Source organism: Thalia democratica, chromosome 8 (assembly GCF_965202585.1).
Source record: "Thalia democratica chromosome 8, ktThaDemo2.hap1.1, whole genome shotgun sequence".
Taxonomy (NCBI): Eukaryota; Metazoa; Chordata; class Thaliacea; order Salpida; family Salpidae; genus Thalia; species Thalia democratica.
In genome coordinates, this window is record NC_139172.1 from 48,228,404 (window position 1) to 48,245,877 (window position 17,474).

At 26.0% G+C, this 17,474-nt stretch overlaps 1 protein-coding gene across 1 annotated transcript; it reads left to right on the plus strand.

Annotated features, from left to right (window-relative positions):
• Positions 1 to 12,856: 12,856 nt before the first annotated feature.
• On the plus strand, positions 12,857 to 14,129 carry LOC145843276 (calpain-2 catalytic subunit-like). Its single transcript, XM_082950740.1, has 2 exons — positions 12,857 to 13,663; positions 13,980 to 14,129. The coding sequence occupies exons 1-2, from the start codon at positions 12,857 to 12,859 to the stop codon at positions 14,127 to 14,129; spliced, it is 957 nt and encodes a 318-aa protein (XP_082806866.1).
• Positions 14,130 to 17,474: the final 3,345 nt, after the last annotated feature.

Here is a 17,474-nt window from a genome sequence, read left to right on the forward strand (position 1 = left end):
TATTTAAATTGTCACACAGTGTTCATAGCTTTATTTAAATTCAATTCCTACTACAAGACATCATTTTACCTTTCATATATCTTACATTATAACTTTACTTAATAATAATTAATTATCTCTTAATCTATTAAAAACATATGCTTTTCATTCACTGTTACTACCATTACTGACTGGTGTATTTTAATTTGCTTTATACTTTTACTAATAGACTTAAAATTAGACTGTCTAGTGCATTAACCATTGAATTCAGACAGCTTATTAAGTGTACATATAAACTAAAGGTGTTTGCAGTTTTGAATTCATCAATAAATTGTTACAAACTAAAAAAATTAAACCATACTACTCTATGTGACTGATTTTCCTATTATTCATTTCAAAATTTGTCAACTACTTGCATCTTAAATACTCTGCATTTAACATCATTTAAAACATTTTTGTCTGATATAACAAAAAACTTTTATAATATTTCCAAAATTTGGTCTTAACAAAATTACATATAGTTTTTAACTATATTTAGTGTTGTTTCATTGGCATTATACCTTGTAATCTTTAAAGAAATGATTTATCTTTGTCGCATACATAGAAAACAGTACATCAAGTTATTGATAAAAGCTTGTTAGTGCATTCATATGAACAAAAGAAATAGTTGATAGGTAAAAGATTAGAAAGAAGTAAGTAATAGAAGAACAGAAAAATTTAAAACAAAAGTAAAAAATAACCTGATACACAAATGCACTAACAACCTTTAAACTTTGCTTGCAGTGAACTGCTTTGTAAATGTATGAATGCAAACTTAAAATCTAGAACATTTTTCCATTTTCAAAACCTAATCCTGATATGGTTTAATTCTACTACTTTGTAAAAAAATTTAATTAGCTTTTGAAACTAATACAGAAGTACTACAATTTTGTTTTAAAATCGTTTCTTATCTTACATGCACAGTTTAAGAAGTACTTCTTATTAATTAAATATTTAATCTAAGAATATTTAAACTACATTAATACAATTTATTCAACTTTATTATATATAAACTTCTACACTTAGCTTGATGTCTGTTTGGGCTTTATTCATGAATATAACACATCTTCATACAATCTTAAAAAATTAAGCACAAATATTGTTCTTTGCTACTTTTTAATGATCTTATTTAAGTTTGAGTCTAATTTAAGTTAAGGTAGCCTATTAATTTTACAAGAATGAAGCCCAAGTACAATAAAGTTTTTATAATATTTAACATTTGGTCATTATAAACCAAGGTTACCAACCTTTAATAGAAAATGCTAGTCTGAATTATTTGTGTAGAAATTACAAAAAAAAAGTTTTAACATCTAAAAGCTTAGCAAATTTAAAGTTATTCAGGTGCTCAAAGATTTACAGTGCTAACAAAGGGTCTCAATTAACAAATAACAATTTAATGACAACAAAGGGTTTTATCAAGGTTTTTCTATAAATATCTGATAATTTATTTTTACTACTCAACACCAAACTAGTCTGATTGGTAACCCTGGCAAAAACAGTTAGTTAATTCTAGGAATATCTTATCTAATACATCAAACTAACCTCAACAACTGCTACTGTTGTAGGTACTCATAATCCAATTGAAACCTTGTACAAAATAGTGTTATCCAAACATGAAGGAAAAAAACAGAGTTACAACTTATAAAGATACAGCATTTGAAACAAACTGAGAAGTTTTATAACTTTGCTCAAAAGAACTTTTTTTCTACTCAGCTTACTTTACAACGATGTTTCAATCTAAACATTTGGCAAAACTAATACAGATTGCAAGATTAAAGCCTCTTGATTTTATTCTAGCATCATGTAAGTGCATTCTAACCAATAGATTTTTCTAAACATGTCATGCTAGTTTGTATTATAAAATTTTCACAAACTTTAGACTAAAGACTGATTTTGTGACTAAGATTGTTTCATTCATATGCTTAATGAAAAATAAGAATATAAAATTAAGACCTTTTTAAAAGGTTTTGCAAGAGAAAAATAAAACTTATTTTCAACAAATATTTCAAAGACTGTTGATTTTTATATAGATCAAGTAATTTCTGTACTCAGAAAATATAAAGAAATTAATGTTTTAGAAGATAAGATAAGACAATAGTAAAATAATTATCAATAACAAGATTTGTCTTAAACAACATTGACAGTTAATAGATGAAGTGCTTTGTTTAGTGTACTCAAACTGCACAATGAAAGAAAAATTAGACTCCGGCACCTAGAGATCCTTCTCCTACAACTACTTTTAACAAATGAGTTTGCCCAGGCAAAAAAAAATTCTCAAAAATGCTATCTTGTTGTGATGTCACAATAAAATGTAAGATTTTCCAGAATTCTTTAAAAACTACAAATCGAAACACTATCTGAGCATAGCAGAGCGATTTTTAACTTTTTACAACATAAAGTATTTTCTACTTTTTTACTATTAATTTTTTCCTTTGTAAAAACAAAGTTTACTTATTTAAATCTTATTTTAATTCGATGATTCTTAATTTATTCTTTTTTTTTTCTTAGTTTTTTTTTCGTATTAGTGATACTTGGTTAAACATATTTTTTAAAGTTGAAGTTTAATAATTGCTCATATAAACTACATTTGACAACATTAAAAAAGTATATAAAATAAGTATTAACATTTAAGTTTTACAAAACTGTTTTTGATTTATTTGAAAATGATAATAAAATTAATAGTTTGTTCAATTATGTGTATTTTTTATTTAAGATAAACTTAAAGCTTAAATAGTTTTTTCGTACAAACTATATTGCTTTAATCTTGTTTTCATTTTAGTTTGTTCTTTTTAAAATTTTTCTTAATTTCTACCTTTTTTATAACATTATTGATATTTGTTTGAACGAAATGTTTAATATTAAAACTACACTAATTTATTGTGCTCATGTAAACTACATTTGAAAACATTTAAAAAGTGTATAAAACAAGTATTTACTTCTAAATTTTACAAAATTGCTTTTAGTTTGTTTAAAAGACTTTTATCAGTTAATAGTTTGTTCAAGATGAATTATGTGTATTTTAAAACCCATTTTTATCAGTTTTTAGCATTACCTTTAAATGTTTGTAAACTCATTTAAGTTATAACTTAGTTTTAGTTGTAAAACGTTTTGCCAAAACTATAAAGTTTTTGTAGTCGTTGATATAACAATTTGTTCAACTTTAAGTTTGAAGCTGATAGAAAAAAAAGCCATGTTGTGCGTAGTGAGTGAAAGCTAAGCAAAGAAAAACAAACCTTACAAACAAACATTTATGAATGACTTTGAAAAAACTTTGCTTTTATTGATGATAGCAAAAAAATTGATATCTTACAACATGAAAAAAAAAACTATGAAGTTTATTTTTTAATCAAGTTCAAACAGTTTTGTAACCTATGATTTTCTTTCACACAACTATTAGTAAGTGCGCAATTTTTAATCTTAGATGTTAAATAAAAGCTGATCATGCCATTTTAATTTTTGGTGTTTTTTTATTATTATGAAATATAAGGAAAGTTAAATAAAATAAAACCATCATTATATTAGGATATTGTAATTTTTGTAAAAAGTGTTATTTATTAAATTTTCTGGAGTGGTTTTTATTATTTTTAAATATGGCTAAAAGAAGTTTAAATTAAGCTATTCACAGTATTTGTGATATTTTTTTTTAATAAGTATTGAAAATATATCTATGTTATCATAGTCATAAAAGTTAAGTTTTAAGATTTATTTCAATTAACATTTGGAGATAAATGTCCTTTCAAAAAATTTCAGACATTTTTATATAGATGATTTTGGAACTGTCAAAATGTTAATTTTTTTGTTAACAGTTTTTATAAGTTTGAAAATTCTTTTTGAGTGAAGTAATTTTTCTAAAAAATCATATCGACTGCTTTTTTTTCATATTAAAGTTTTACTAATATTTTTATTATTTCTGAGCCGGAGAGCTCAAATTTTTTAGATGTGTTCCTTGCAATATCTATAAAAGTGTGTTGAACTAAATTTAAATAATGAATTTTGATCAAAATAAGAAATTGATTCATTTTGATCATTTTGGATAAATGTTATTTTTGATAAAAGTTAGACACTTTCTCCTGACATATTTTTTTAGTTTTATAAAAAATAAACATAAAAAGTTAAAAAAAAACCTCTCAAAAACTAAAAAAATATATAATTATTTAGTGAAAATGTATTTTTCCTTTTAAGTTTGTGTATCCCCAGAAAACCGTCATTATCTGATTGCTTATATCTTAAAAGTTAATTTAATCTTGAATAAGTGGTTTAAAAGTACTTGATAACTTATGTAAAAAACAAGACTAAAAGGTTTAAATTAAAATAATGTCTTAAAAAGAATAAATGATAAATATAAGCATGAAATGCATTTAAATTCAAATAGTTTAATTCTTAAACTATCCAAGCTGCAAGTTAAGGGCATAGGGGAGGGAGTTCAACTTGATTTTTACAAGTTGATCTTATTTTATACTATCAGAACTTTTTAACCACTTGAAACATATCAAAGTAATTTCTGAGATATAAGCAATCAAAGTCAGTGACCTCAATAGGTTCCTAATTGAAGGCACAAACTAAAAACGCAAAAAAAAAAGACCATTTCACTAAAAATCTATCTCCTCCTTCATTTTTAAGGAATCTTCTTCAAATTTTGACAGAAAATGTATTATTAAATTTTAAAAAGATTGAATGCAAGATTTTTTTCAATTTTGGAAATAAAATAAAAATTGTTAAAAAAAACCACTCACTTTTTTGTCTTTTTATCTAGAACTTTTGTTTTTTAATATTTTTGAAATTCCAACATTCTAAGTCTTATAAACTATAAAAGGAACGTTTCCTGAAAGTTTGAGGTCTCTAGCACAAAAAATGAAGGAGAAGATAGATTTTTAGTGGTTTTTAAAATTTCCAAGAAAATTGACCCTAAATAATTTGCGGTCCATATGTTTGTATCTGAAACTTTTTATAAAAGTTACAATATATCAAAAGTTTAAAAAGATTTTTCAATTCTATAAAAACTAGCTTGTACTTCAACTTTTATATAAAATCCAATGTTATTTTTAGAAAATAAAAGTTGGATTCCCCTATGCCGTTTAATAAACTATTGTCCAAATTAAAAATTCTATCAGTAACAATATATATATCTATTATATTTAAGCAAATAACAGTGCTTGTTGATATGGGTTTGCACAGCTTTGGAAAGATTTTTCTTTTTTAACTATATACTGTAAACCAGGGTGTAGCTTGAACAAATCTGCACTTCTTCAATTTCTTTATTGACTGGACTATAAATTGGTCATCTGGTAGCTTCATTCCTGTCCAATTTTTATTGATGAGCACAACTCTGGCTATGCTGTAGACATCTAATGTCAAAATACTTTAAACCCATTAATCTCTAGTTAAATGTTTCTGAATTATTTAGCCATATTATAATGCTCTTATGCTTTATCCACAAGTGCTGTACATCAAAATAACAGAGATTGTACAGTTTTGTCTAAAATGTATTTTGATTTTAATTTTTGTTATATTAATAAAAATTTCAGTCTCTTTATTTTTTCTGTGTCTATTTTGGTCATGAGTGAATACAACATATTTTAAGTAAAACAGTTAATTAAATTTGCATACTTTTAAAACGAGTTTTAGCTTATCTTTTATAGTTGTATCAATATATTTATTTGAATGAAAACAAAACATAAAACTAGTTTTACTACAGGTCCTTTTAGAAGTTAGAATTAAGTGTAATTGTTTTTTACCTAATTGAGTTTATTTTATTTAAATATTTCACAGATACTTCAACGCGCTTGTGGAAGGAGACGTACTCCCTGTGAAAAGACGATTGGAATCCCCTTGAGTTTGAAGGCTCACCCCTGGACTCCTGGATCTCGTGGTGCTCTTATTAAAAGGAAAGGAGGAAGTGGAGACGAAGATGATCGAGAAGAGGTGGTGGGAAGTGGGACTCCCGGTGGCCGAACTGAGGAACATTTTCGCAACGGGGCTTTTTTCGAGAAGGCAAACGTCACCCACTTCATACTTAATTTTCATGTAAAGTGATTTGTTGTTAAGCATGTTATGAACTTTAAGTATGTTTTAAGTTAATTAAAACATGATATTAGAAATTTTACTTTTAATAAGTATCTTTTATTAACATTTTAAGTATTAAAATTTTAATTTGTTTTTTACATTGTGTAAGCATATTCATATTAGATTAAAATTTGTGTAAAAGTTTGACTTTATTCAAGTGTTTTCCCTAATTTTTTGTTATTTATATATTTGTTAGTGATTGCAGTTGTTCTTAAATACATTATGTTCCTTTTATGTTCATATTATGCCTAGTTTTATATGGAGTAGCCCTAAGTATTATTCATTATCAGCATTTAGTATAAATTAAATGTAAATTTAACTATGGTTTTAAAGTGTGAGTGTAAATTACACTATAACCCTACAAAATTATTATTTTAGTTTAAGTTTTTGCCGTTGATTAAAAACAAATTCAATGTTATTATTTTTACTAAATTGAAAAAAGTAAAAAAAGAAATTGAAAAAAAAATCTAAATAACAATTTTTAGTTCTGCTTACTTTCATTTCTTTTAAATTATATACTTCATAGACATAACAAGGTGTTTAATTTTCATATTTTTTTACTTAAAGTGTTATATATTTAATTTTTATATCTACAATAACTTGTTATTTTCTCACTAGATACATTGTACACTTTTAGTTTTTATCGAACTATTAATTCCTATTGTGGTCCAAATAACTTCCCAAATTAAAAAAAAGTTACTGTATTTTCCAATACAAACTAAATCAAATTTAAGAAAAACAGTAAAAAGAATTTCCTATATAAAGCTTATACGTAACTTTATGTAATTTTCTGCAGGCAATTTTGACAAAACCTATGAAGATTTCGGAGTAGTTTTAAAACTGTTAAAGGCAAAAACTGGTTGTATTTTAAGTTACATAACTGTTCTGTTTATCTATTGTTAAAATTTAGAATAATTTTCTTATCAGAAAGGTTATTCTTTTATTATCAATGGGCCCTGTTTTCAGCCAACTGTGTTTTGATAAAGTTTTCATAAGGTAGTTATATTTTAAGGAATAAATATGCATAGCCTTATTATTAAACAAAAATATAAACAAAACCTGTTACTAAATTTTTAGTCTGAGCTTTTTTTGATCCTCTCAAAAGTAAATACAAGTATAGGAGTAGGATGAAGTTTATTTTAGTAATAACTAATAAACAATAAATAAATTGTAATAAAAGAACCAAAAAATTTTAAATTGTTATTCAAAGTTTCTGTAGGATAATTAATTAAAACTAATATTTTTCAAATGATGACTTGTACTAGCATTGTGATATATTGCTGAACATTTAGCTCTTATTCGTTTGTCACAAATCCAACATTATGCATGGTATGAACATTAGCTTCTTAAGGATTATTTTTTTTTTATCAAGATGTTTTATATGGAAAAACTTAAGCTTTTATCATTGAAACTTCTATTCTCTTGAGACTCAAAGTTCTCAGTAGAGGTGTTTTAGGTACTAAAAACAGTTGGTGCAATATTTAAACTGTAACAGGATATCAAACTGCATTTGATAATTGTTTAAATCTAATGAAAAATTTTGAGTTAAAGTCATTGTTCATTCAAGCGTTTAAGAGAAACCTTTTTAGGTGATGTATTTTACTGATGCAAGTTTGATAGAGTTTAGATAAGGAGAAAATAAAGAGCAGTTATGAGTTTACTGATGCATGTTTACAATGACAAATCACAGCCATATATAAACTCACATTAGTTGTTGCAGGCAGCATTCTAGCAACATCCTGCTGCAGTATACATGATCTTCCAAAATAGACATATGTGTTGATTTTTTTAAATTAAAACATGCTATTAGTAACTTTACTTTTAATAAGTATCTTTTATTAAAATTTTAAATAGTTAAACCTTAATCTATTTTATTCATTCTTTAATATTCCTACTTGTTATTTTTTTTAAGTTTGACTTTAAGTTATTTTTCAAAAAGTATATTCTTTATATATTTGTTAGTTATTGCAGTTGTTCTTAAATACATTATATTCCTTGATCATTCATGTCATGCCTAGTTTTATATGGAGTAGCCCTAAGTATTATTGAATATCAGCATTTAGTATAAGTTTAGTATAAATTTACCTATGGTTTTGAGGTAGGTTTTACATTACACTATAACCCTACAAAATTATTTTTTTTATTTAGGTTTTTGTTGTTCATAAAAAAGTTAAATGATATTATTTTTATTAGATTGAAAACAGTCTTTATTAAAAAAATTTAGAAATAGAAAAAATCTAAATCAGAATTATTTTTTGAGCCAGTATTCATTTCTCTATAAAACTATAACTCAAAGACATAAGAAGGTGTTTGATTTTCATATTTTCCTCTACTTATAATGTTCTAGAAATATTTTTTTATACTTACAATATCTTATTCTTTTTTTACTAAAAATATTTTAGACTTTTTTTTTTTTATCAAATGATTAATTCTATTTATGGTCCAGATAATTTTCCAATTTCTTTTTAACTGGTTTCCTAAATAAAAATTTCAGAATTTATGTTGGTGATGATTTCATTAATGTAAACCTTTTTGATTTTCATTGGTAAATGTAAATTTTATACTTGATAACTTTTTTTTAACTTTTTTACATTTTCTTTACAGGATACAAACTTTTTTACTACTAGGACATTAGTACTTTCCCTCTTGTCATTTTTTATTTATTTCTAAATTTTAGAAATAGAAAAAATCATCTTTTTCAATTTTTTATTCTAGTTTTTGAGTACTTTTAAAACTACTTTATAGTCTTTTTAATAATGTTTCTCTTTAACCTTACTTTAATGTTTACTTTTGGCCTATAAATTTCTTTCAATTAAATCAATTTGTAAGATATCCTTCGCCTTATCCGCTGTTATTTGTTTTGAAACTTTGTTCTACTCTTTTGTTTGTTTTTCAATAAAAAAAACTTTCTGTTCAAATCACAATTTTACACCAAAATTTTTAAATTTTTTTTATTCTTGATTTCAAGTGATTCAACCGATTGGCTTTTTAGACTATTTTTGGTATCGTCCATGGTCTTTTTCAAATCTCTGCTTTCTTTCCTTGACTAAGATAATTTATTTGTAAACATTTTTTTTCGTCTCATAACAATTTTTTTACCCTGCTTTACGTTGCTAGTTAATAATTAAATTTAAGTTGTTATTCATATTTATATTACTCTTATTATATTAAAATAGAATTTTTAATGTAAGTTTCTGCACTCATATATATTATTTCAAACTCTCTAGGTTACTTTTTCTCTTAAGAAAAATAATGATGAAATTTTTTTAAAGTTTTAGTGAGAATTAGTATTTGTCTACATAGTTATTGTCTACTTACATATTTAAACAAAAAGGTTTTTAAGAATTAGATGTATTGTTTTAACTAAGCAATATTTTTAAGGACTAGTAATATAACTATCAATTTATATATCGTACGTATCTTATTTGAAAAACATTGAACCGAAAATTAATAAGCCTAAAGTGATGTAAATATTTTCACGATTTGGTTTGACAATAAAATTTTTTACATAAAAGTACTTTTTGTAAATTTACTGCAAAACTTAGAAATTGGCTGTAAGCAAAATAGATAAAAACCAAAATATAACTCCTTTGATTAAAAAAAAAAATTTAAAAGCTGTTAAAATATTTAAAACTAATGGGTAATAGTCAATTATGCACGAAGTTACACTTGTGCACTTAGGGTCACTTTTGCACAAATACATTTTGCACGGTTTGAATTTAAGATATTTTTTTTTTTAATTTTATTTTAATTTTTCAAATATTTACTTATCTATCTTTTTTTTTTATTGTATATTTACTATCACTGTTACTCTTATACCCTCGGTCGGTTACTTTATATTTCTTTTGTTTTTTATTGATTTGTTTTTTGAGCTGTATTTTTTTTTCTAGTTTTTTACTCTCGTGCAAAAATGACCCGTCATGCAAAAAACTTTCGGGCAAAGTGTCCCTACGTGCATATATGATACTTCTTTCCAAAATGCTTTAGTGCTTATTTCACCCTTTTCCAAAACTATTATACTTAATATATATGTTGGTCTGTTTTCAAAAAGATGATCTTTTTCATCATAAAACTAAATAGAAATATATTCTTTTAAATTCTTTGCTTCTATTCCGTTTTCGTTGTTTTAACAGGGTTGCAAAATAACCTTGAAACCTGGAAAACCTTAAATAACCTGAAACCTGAGAAATTAAAAAAGAAAAAAACTAGAAAAACCTGGAATTTTGAACGAAAATAATTAAAAAAACCTGGTGTTTTTAACAGTTTTAACATGTAAGAAGTAAAATTTTGATTTATCTCAAAGATCTATTGTATAGACAAAAAAATTTGTCATCATCAAAGTTATTTTCATAATAAAACATTTTAAAGTAGCTTTATAGTATAATTTTAATGTTTTTATACTATTTAAGCAGTTTCTTACCTTAAACTTAGCTTAAAACTAAAAATAGATCAAAAAATGTGTACTTTTGAAAACCTAGTGGAAATTTTAATAACCTGATGACAACTTTCCAAAACCATTTGCAACCCAATTTTAAGTTGTCATATTAATTTTAAAGTTAGATTTTACCACTAAATTTTTGTAAGTATTTAGAATATATTCCTAATTAATGATACTTAGTAGTAATTTTTGATAACGTTAAGCTTCTTTACAATAATCATCTAAAAACTTCCTTTAAAAACCTTAAGCTGTAAAAGTGTTTTGAACTTTAACTTAATTATATACACTTATATTACTGAAGAAAATTATGCTATTTTACAAATCAATATAATTCTATCAATATAACTGTTCGTCATTCTTTTGTCACTCTACAGAACACTATTACTTTATGCGTTCTATTGTTATTTTTAAGTTTTAACACATAAAAGTGTTTTCAGTTATTTTAAAAACTTTTAGATTAATATGAAATCTATCATTTGAATGAGTTGTTTGCAGCTTTAAATCAAGAGCTTGACTGTTTTAATTGAACACATATTAGATGTTACAAAAAGTAAGTTGACCTTATTAATTATAAGTACTCACAGCATACAAAAAAATCAACGTTTATCACACAGTTTTATTTAACTTCTAAAGTTTTATCTGTATTATTTTAAATTCCTTGTTTTTAAATAACAAAAATAATAAGTCTTTAGTACCTTTTCCAACTGTACCTCAAAAATTTTATAAAAATGAGTTTCTTTTAGCATTAAGTACACTAAAATCACAAAAGATAATAAAAGTCATTTAAAGTTTTTTCTAAGTAAATAATAAAGTTTAAACGAAAGGTTTCTGTTGAAAATAGTTCTCAATCTTAAATGTATATTATACAGTAGTCTATGCTAGTTTTCTAATAAAATTTTGGTGACTTTCTAAACTATTGCGTATATATTTAAACCTGTATAATATAAAGAGTTTTTTACCCTGTATAATGACTTATGTCTTTAAAAAATAACTAAATTTTGTTAAGTTACTTAAATGATCACAAATAATACTGTTAAAAATTATTTAAAACAACATTTCAATACTTTATGTTGGTTTAAATATTTAAAAACTAGCTTTAGAAAATATGTGATTACTTCGACTATTTAAAAATGATCATGACTTGGTCATCACTTTAGATGGTGTAGTACACAAATTTGAAACTAATTTAAATGCTTAACTTTTGTTAAAACCCTTTTCCAATATAAAAGAGAAAAAAGTGTTATACATTGGTAAAAACAATTATAGCGTTTTGAAAATTACGAGTTCGAAAAAAGCAACTTACATAAATTTCTTAATTTGAGTTATCGTAGTTTTACGTTTTAAACTTCTTGATAAAATTTTATAAATTTTTGTATTTTGTTAGATACTTGTTTACATATAAATGTTTTTATGTTTTTAACATTTTAATAAAAATCAGGTTTGTTTTTAAATTTTCTTTTGTTAGATATGTAGTTTTAAAGATTTCATTTACATATCATGATTTTGTTAATTTTTTAAGCTCTCATAACTGTACTTTTTGATTTTAGGCTAATACATTTTGTTTTTCAATTTTCACTTAAACCCAGGCTGCTTCTAGCTAGTCCGGTGTAACTAAGAGTAGTTTTTTTTTCTTAGCAAGTGACAACCCTGCTGCAAATTAGGTTTCCTAACGTAAATACTTTAAATTCCGAGAATTTTTAAGTGTTTTTTATTATCCAATAGTTGGAATTATTTTAAAACTTAAACCAGAATCATCATGTAAAATTTAAGAAAAATTATTAAAAACCTTTTCTAAAGACCATCTTTAAATAATTGAGCTAGGAGTAACAGCTTACAGAATAGGCATTTACAGATAAAAAGTTGCAAACAGGTGATGACGTAGGATTTAAACAATTTGTTGTTCTTTTTTTAAATGTCAGCATTGTTAAGATGTAGGTAGGTAATTAAAATGAACTTTACAAAATTAATGTAATTTTTGGTTTTCTTCTGTTTTATTTGACACAGTTTTGCTGTTTTAATAGTTTTTTATTACGCTTATTTTTTTCTTAAACTAAGAGAAGAAATGCAGTGGTAAAGATATTAAAATCTCATTGACGTTCTAAAATATACTGCCTTTTTAACCAGCTGTCTTTTTAAATTGCGTTTTTTAAAGATGAACATTTAAAAGTAACTTGCAGTTTATGTAAGGAGTAAAAGTTAGGCGTGTGTATTGTATAGCTACACAAGTTCTTTTTTTTTTTTGTTAAAAATAATCACACTTCTATGACACTTCTTTTATTTAGCACATTTTTAAAGTAAATAAAATTTTCAGAAAATAGTATAACTTTAACATTAACGATGATACAAAGAACTGAACGCTTCAAAGCGTTAGAAGAGCATGAAAATCAAATTGAATTTTTGAGGGTTTCAGAAGCGAGAAAGAACAACAAAATTGAAGACAAAAATCTGCAGCTCATAGACTTTTGGCAGGGCTGCGTAGGAAACTGTGGGATGATGGCCGCTCTTGGAGCTCTTTCGCTACGACCCGAGTTCTCGAGCAAAATCGCCCCGTTGATCGATCACCCGAAAGGACTGCTCCACTTCAAAATGTTTTGCGAGGGGGCGGAGGTGCGAGTGACGGTTGACGACAGGCTGTTTTTCCAAAAAACCGAGAAAAGAGACCTCGCTTACGCGGCCTCGCTTAGGAATGACGAGCAGGGGCGAGATCTGGTGGGCTTGTCGTCGTTTTTCGAAAAAGCTTATGTCAAGCAAACTTGCTTCAAAGATTACCTGAAATCCGAATGTTCATCGGCTTCTTTTGTATTTTCCTGCTTCAGCAACAGCATGACGAACCTAATCATTTACAATGCAGACGAGTCGAAAGAAACCTTAACGAAACACCTGCAATTCGAAATTGGTAACAACAGCTCTGTGGTCCTTGGCTTCACGCCAAATATTTATTATCCAGTCGATTCTGAAAACGACGGACATTTTTTTACAGTTATCGGTTATAACGAACAGGACAAAGCGGTAAAACTCTACGATCCATTTTGGGAACCGGGTCGTTGCGTTTCAAGTAAAAGTTTACCTCCTTCGCTTACTATGGATGCTGATGATAATAATGGAGAACTTTGGCTTGCTTTAAAGGATGTTGACCAAAGAGAGGTTGAGTTATGTTCTTTGCATTCTGAAAAAATGTATAAATCAGCTTACCAAGTCAACAAGAAAATAAGTCTGTCCGATTTTGATGAAAATAATTTTGCACGTCTAGATATTTGTAAAATTACTCTGAGACAAACATCGAAATTAATGTTTAACTTATTTTCTTACTGCCATGAGTTTGAAGATTTAGACATTACTGTACGGGCTGATGATGATGAAAAAAAAAGAAGTTGAACTAGATGAAGAGTTGCCTAATATTTTAAATAGTCTTTTTTGTGATCATCATCGGAAAGGAGAACCAATGACTCAATATAATCAGAGGTTCCAGCTGCAACCAAACGTTTATATAATTTCTTTAGAGCTCAGTCCACTCGTTGAAGATCAAACAGAGGAAAATCTAAACTTACTGCTGAGAATAGGTTCTTTTGAAGAATGCACATTTGAAAGTTTAAATGTGAAAGCTGAGTAAAGGTTTACATAGAAAGATATTTTTATAATGAAAGTTCAGTTTGTAGTAATTTTTATTTTGTTGTTTGTCTATTAAGTATAGTTTTAGTGCTAGTTTTAAACGGTAGCTAAAAATAAACAACTCGCAATATTTTTATTGTTTTTTAATGATTACATCTATTCAAACTTTAGTTTTGATTTAAATGAAATAACAAACTAACTAACAACTTAAGTTGATTGTATATAAATAACAATAATGAGTAATGAGTAAAACAGTCTTAGTATTTAATGTATATAGTGGTGTTTACGAAATATATAAGTAGCGCGATTGGTTAAGACACAAGTACAGAAGTGCATTATTTTTCATTTCTTTCTTGTTTTTTATTTTTTTTTTTTAGGAACTTTATATCTTTTGGTTTTTTAATTAAAACTTATTATTGACAGATCGAAACTTAGCTTATAAAAGTTTTATCTTAATCATTTCATCTGCCATACAACGATTTACTATCTTGTTATAAGTCTTATTAGGCTCATCCATATGTTACTTTTGTCTGGTCTAATTTATTTAGGTTTAGGGCCGGAGGTTTAGTAATAATTTTAAAATTTCTAGGTTTCAGTTTTAGTCACATGCAACATAACATTGATTTAATTTTACTAAATGTTTTGCTTTCATTTACTTTTACATAACTATTAGCTATATACAAAAGTCTTTTTTAGTTTTACATATTGTTTAAAATAAAATTTACTTGGACTTTTATACTATGACTTAATAAACTTTTTATTGTTTAAAAAACTCACTACATTGAATACTAGGTCGTTACCCTGTAACAAAATATTAAAGCTATGTTAACTAAATAAAGACGTAAATAAGATTTATTTTAAATTCCTTAAAACTATCCAGTTAAAAACTAATATTGGTCATTTAATTTAAAAAATAATAAATAAACAGCCTGAATCTTTCAAAAAATATTCAAACTAGTTTGAGCTAGCCTGATTTTCATAAAATTTAGCACAAGTCTGAAAATGTCTAAATGTAAAAGCAACACTAAAATCTATGATTATTTTAAGTACTAAATCTAAAAACTATTTAACTAAACAAAAATCATTTTTTACATATTAATACAGAAAAAAAATATATACATTAACCGTAAAATTGAATCAGTTTTAACCATAAAAATAAGAAGCTTATTTTTTTATATTTTATAATAGATTTTTTAAATTTACTTTTGAAAAAATTTTTCTGCGTAATAATAACGGCATATGTAATCAAATAAAAAATAATTTTTTTGTGCTATTTTTAACCCTAAAAAAAAAGTAAACACAGAAGCTAGCCATTGAAACTATGTTATTATATATTATTAGTAGAATTAGTTTTGTATACTTTTATTACGAATAAATTTTTAAGTACAGTATTGTTCTATGAAATAAAGTTAACACATTAAATGATATGTTTTAATTGCCATTTAAGTTTTAGAGGATCAGGGCTTACATTCTTTTAAGGCAAAGAAAAATTATTCTTAGTAACTAAAACGTAGTTTGAATCAGCTTGGGTTTGTTTAAGTTTTTAGGCTTAAATGCAATTGCTTACAAAGCCATTGTGCGTATTTTAGGCTTGTGTGCTTAAAATAAATTTAAATATTGCTTTACAACATAGAACCTTCAGGATTTGAGGTTTTACATATAATTTAAACCAAAACTGTAAACTGAAATAGAATTCATAAGTTTTTACTGCAAATCTTCAAAGTAAAAACGTCAGTCTGATAATCAAAACCTAGTCGGAAATTTTAAAAATTAAAAAAAAAATTCAACAGAATTTATTTTTTCCAAAAATAAAGAAGTGTCGCTTTATAACTTTCTACTAAGTCACTATAAGTCGTCGTAGGTTAGGCACAAGCTGTTTAGTAATACATGCCACATCTAAAATATATCAAACTAAAAATCTAAGGCGCAATTTTTTCGGCCCAGCACATAGTTTATTGAACGACAAAATATTTGGTCTCAGGATCTGGTGCGCGAAGCACTTTTCGGTTATCGAGTCGCACACCTTTTAATACTTTTCCGGGACTTGCCTTCTTGGTGGTTTTCAGAAAATTAAATATCGTATAGATGAAATTTTCTTAAAATTATCTTAAATTTTACACAGGGTGTTTTTGTGGAATATACAACTAAACAATAGGTTCAACTCAAAGGTCATCGGTATTTGTAGGCACCTTAGTGTACACAGAAAATTGGAAAAACTAAAAGACTTAAAATCAAACAATATAAACTCTTACCTTATGTCTTTTTGATATGATGTTTTAAATGTTTCTCTGTACAATCAAACATAATTCATAGTGGATATATATTTTATAAAAATTTAGGTATATTTACACGCTAAACACCTAAATTAAAAGAGTAAAAAATTACTGTGCATTAGCTTTGTAAAAAAAAAGCAAATATTCGTATCTGGTTAATTTATTTAATATTTTTTCAAAAATACAGGGTTGCCACTTGTTTATTTCCAGGTTTTCCAAAGTTCTTTCAGGTTTTTAAAATTACACATTTTTGGGTCTATTAGTATCAAGTTAAGTATTAGGAAAGAAATTGTTTTAAATAATAAAAAAAAACATTGGAAAGATAATCTATAACATAAATAAAAAATTTTTGATGATGATAAAACTTAAAAGTTGTTAAAATTCTAGGTTTCTTAGGTTTTTTTAGTGATTTTTGTTCAAAATTCCAGGTTTTTCCAGGCTTTTTTAAAAATTTCTCACACTCCAAGTTTTTCAAGGTTTTTCCAGTATTCCAGATAAAGTGGCAACCCTGTAAATCACTTTTAAGCTCGAAGTACTTTTAAACCTATCTTTAGTTCACCAGTTGCAGCTAAAAATAGGAAATTATTATATTAACAGAAAAAAAAAACTGCAAGAAAACCAATCTATATTTTTCACAATTTTAATCCTGAGCAGTAATATTCAAATCGGTTTAAAACGTTTACCAGTGACTTCAAACCAAGAATACTCAACTACATCATTTCACCACAAAAATCGATTTTAAACATATTTTTCTAGTGGGCAACATCTACATCCAAAATAAAAACGCGCATGCTGGCTGTAGATTTACTCTTCGTGGGCCCTAGTTTGCCGACCCCTGATCTAGTACATACATACGAAAATAATAATAAAAACTTATAGTAAAAACTTATTCTGTAAAACGGTTGAGTTAAAATTTAAATCGCTAGATAAGCCAAGTGTCGACAAACTGCGTCGGCAGGCCAAATCTGACGCTCCAAGCAAAGTCAATGGCCCTATAATTCATTTTTGCTTTTAATCAGCCTTTGAAAAGCAGAAATTTTGACATCATTTTAATGAGTTTTTTAACACTGCTT

Coding starts and splice junctions, on each gene's coding strand:
- LOC145843276 (XM_082950740.1), top strand. CDS start 12,857: ATGATACAAAGAACTGAACGCTTCAAAGCGTTAGAAGAGCATGAAAAT. Junction 13,664..13,979: donor AGGATGTTGACCAAAGAGAG/GTTGAGTTATGT, acceptor CAATATAATCAG/AGGTTCCAGCTGCAACCAAA.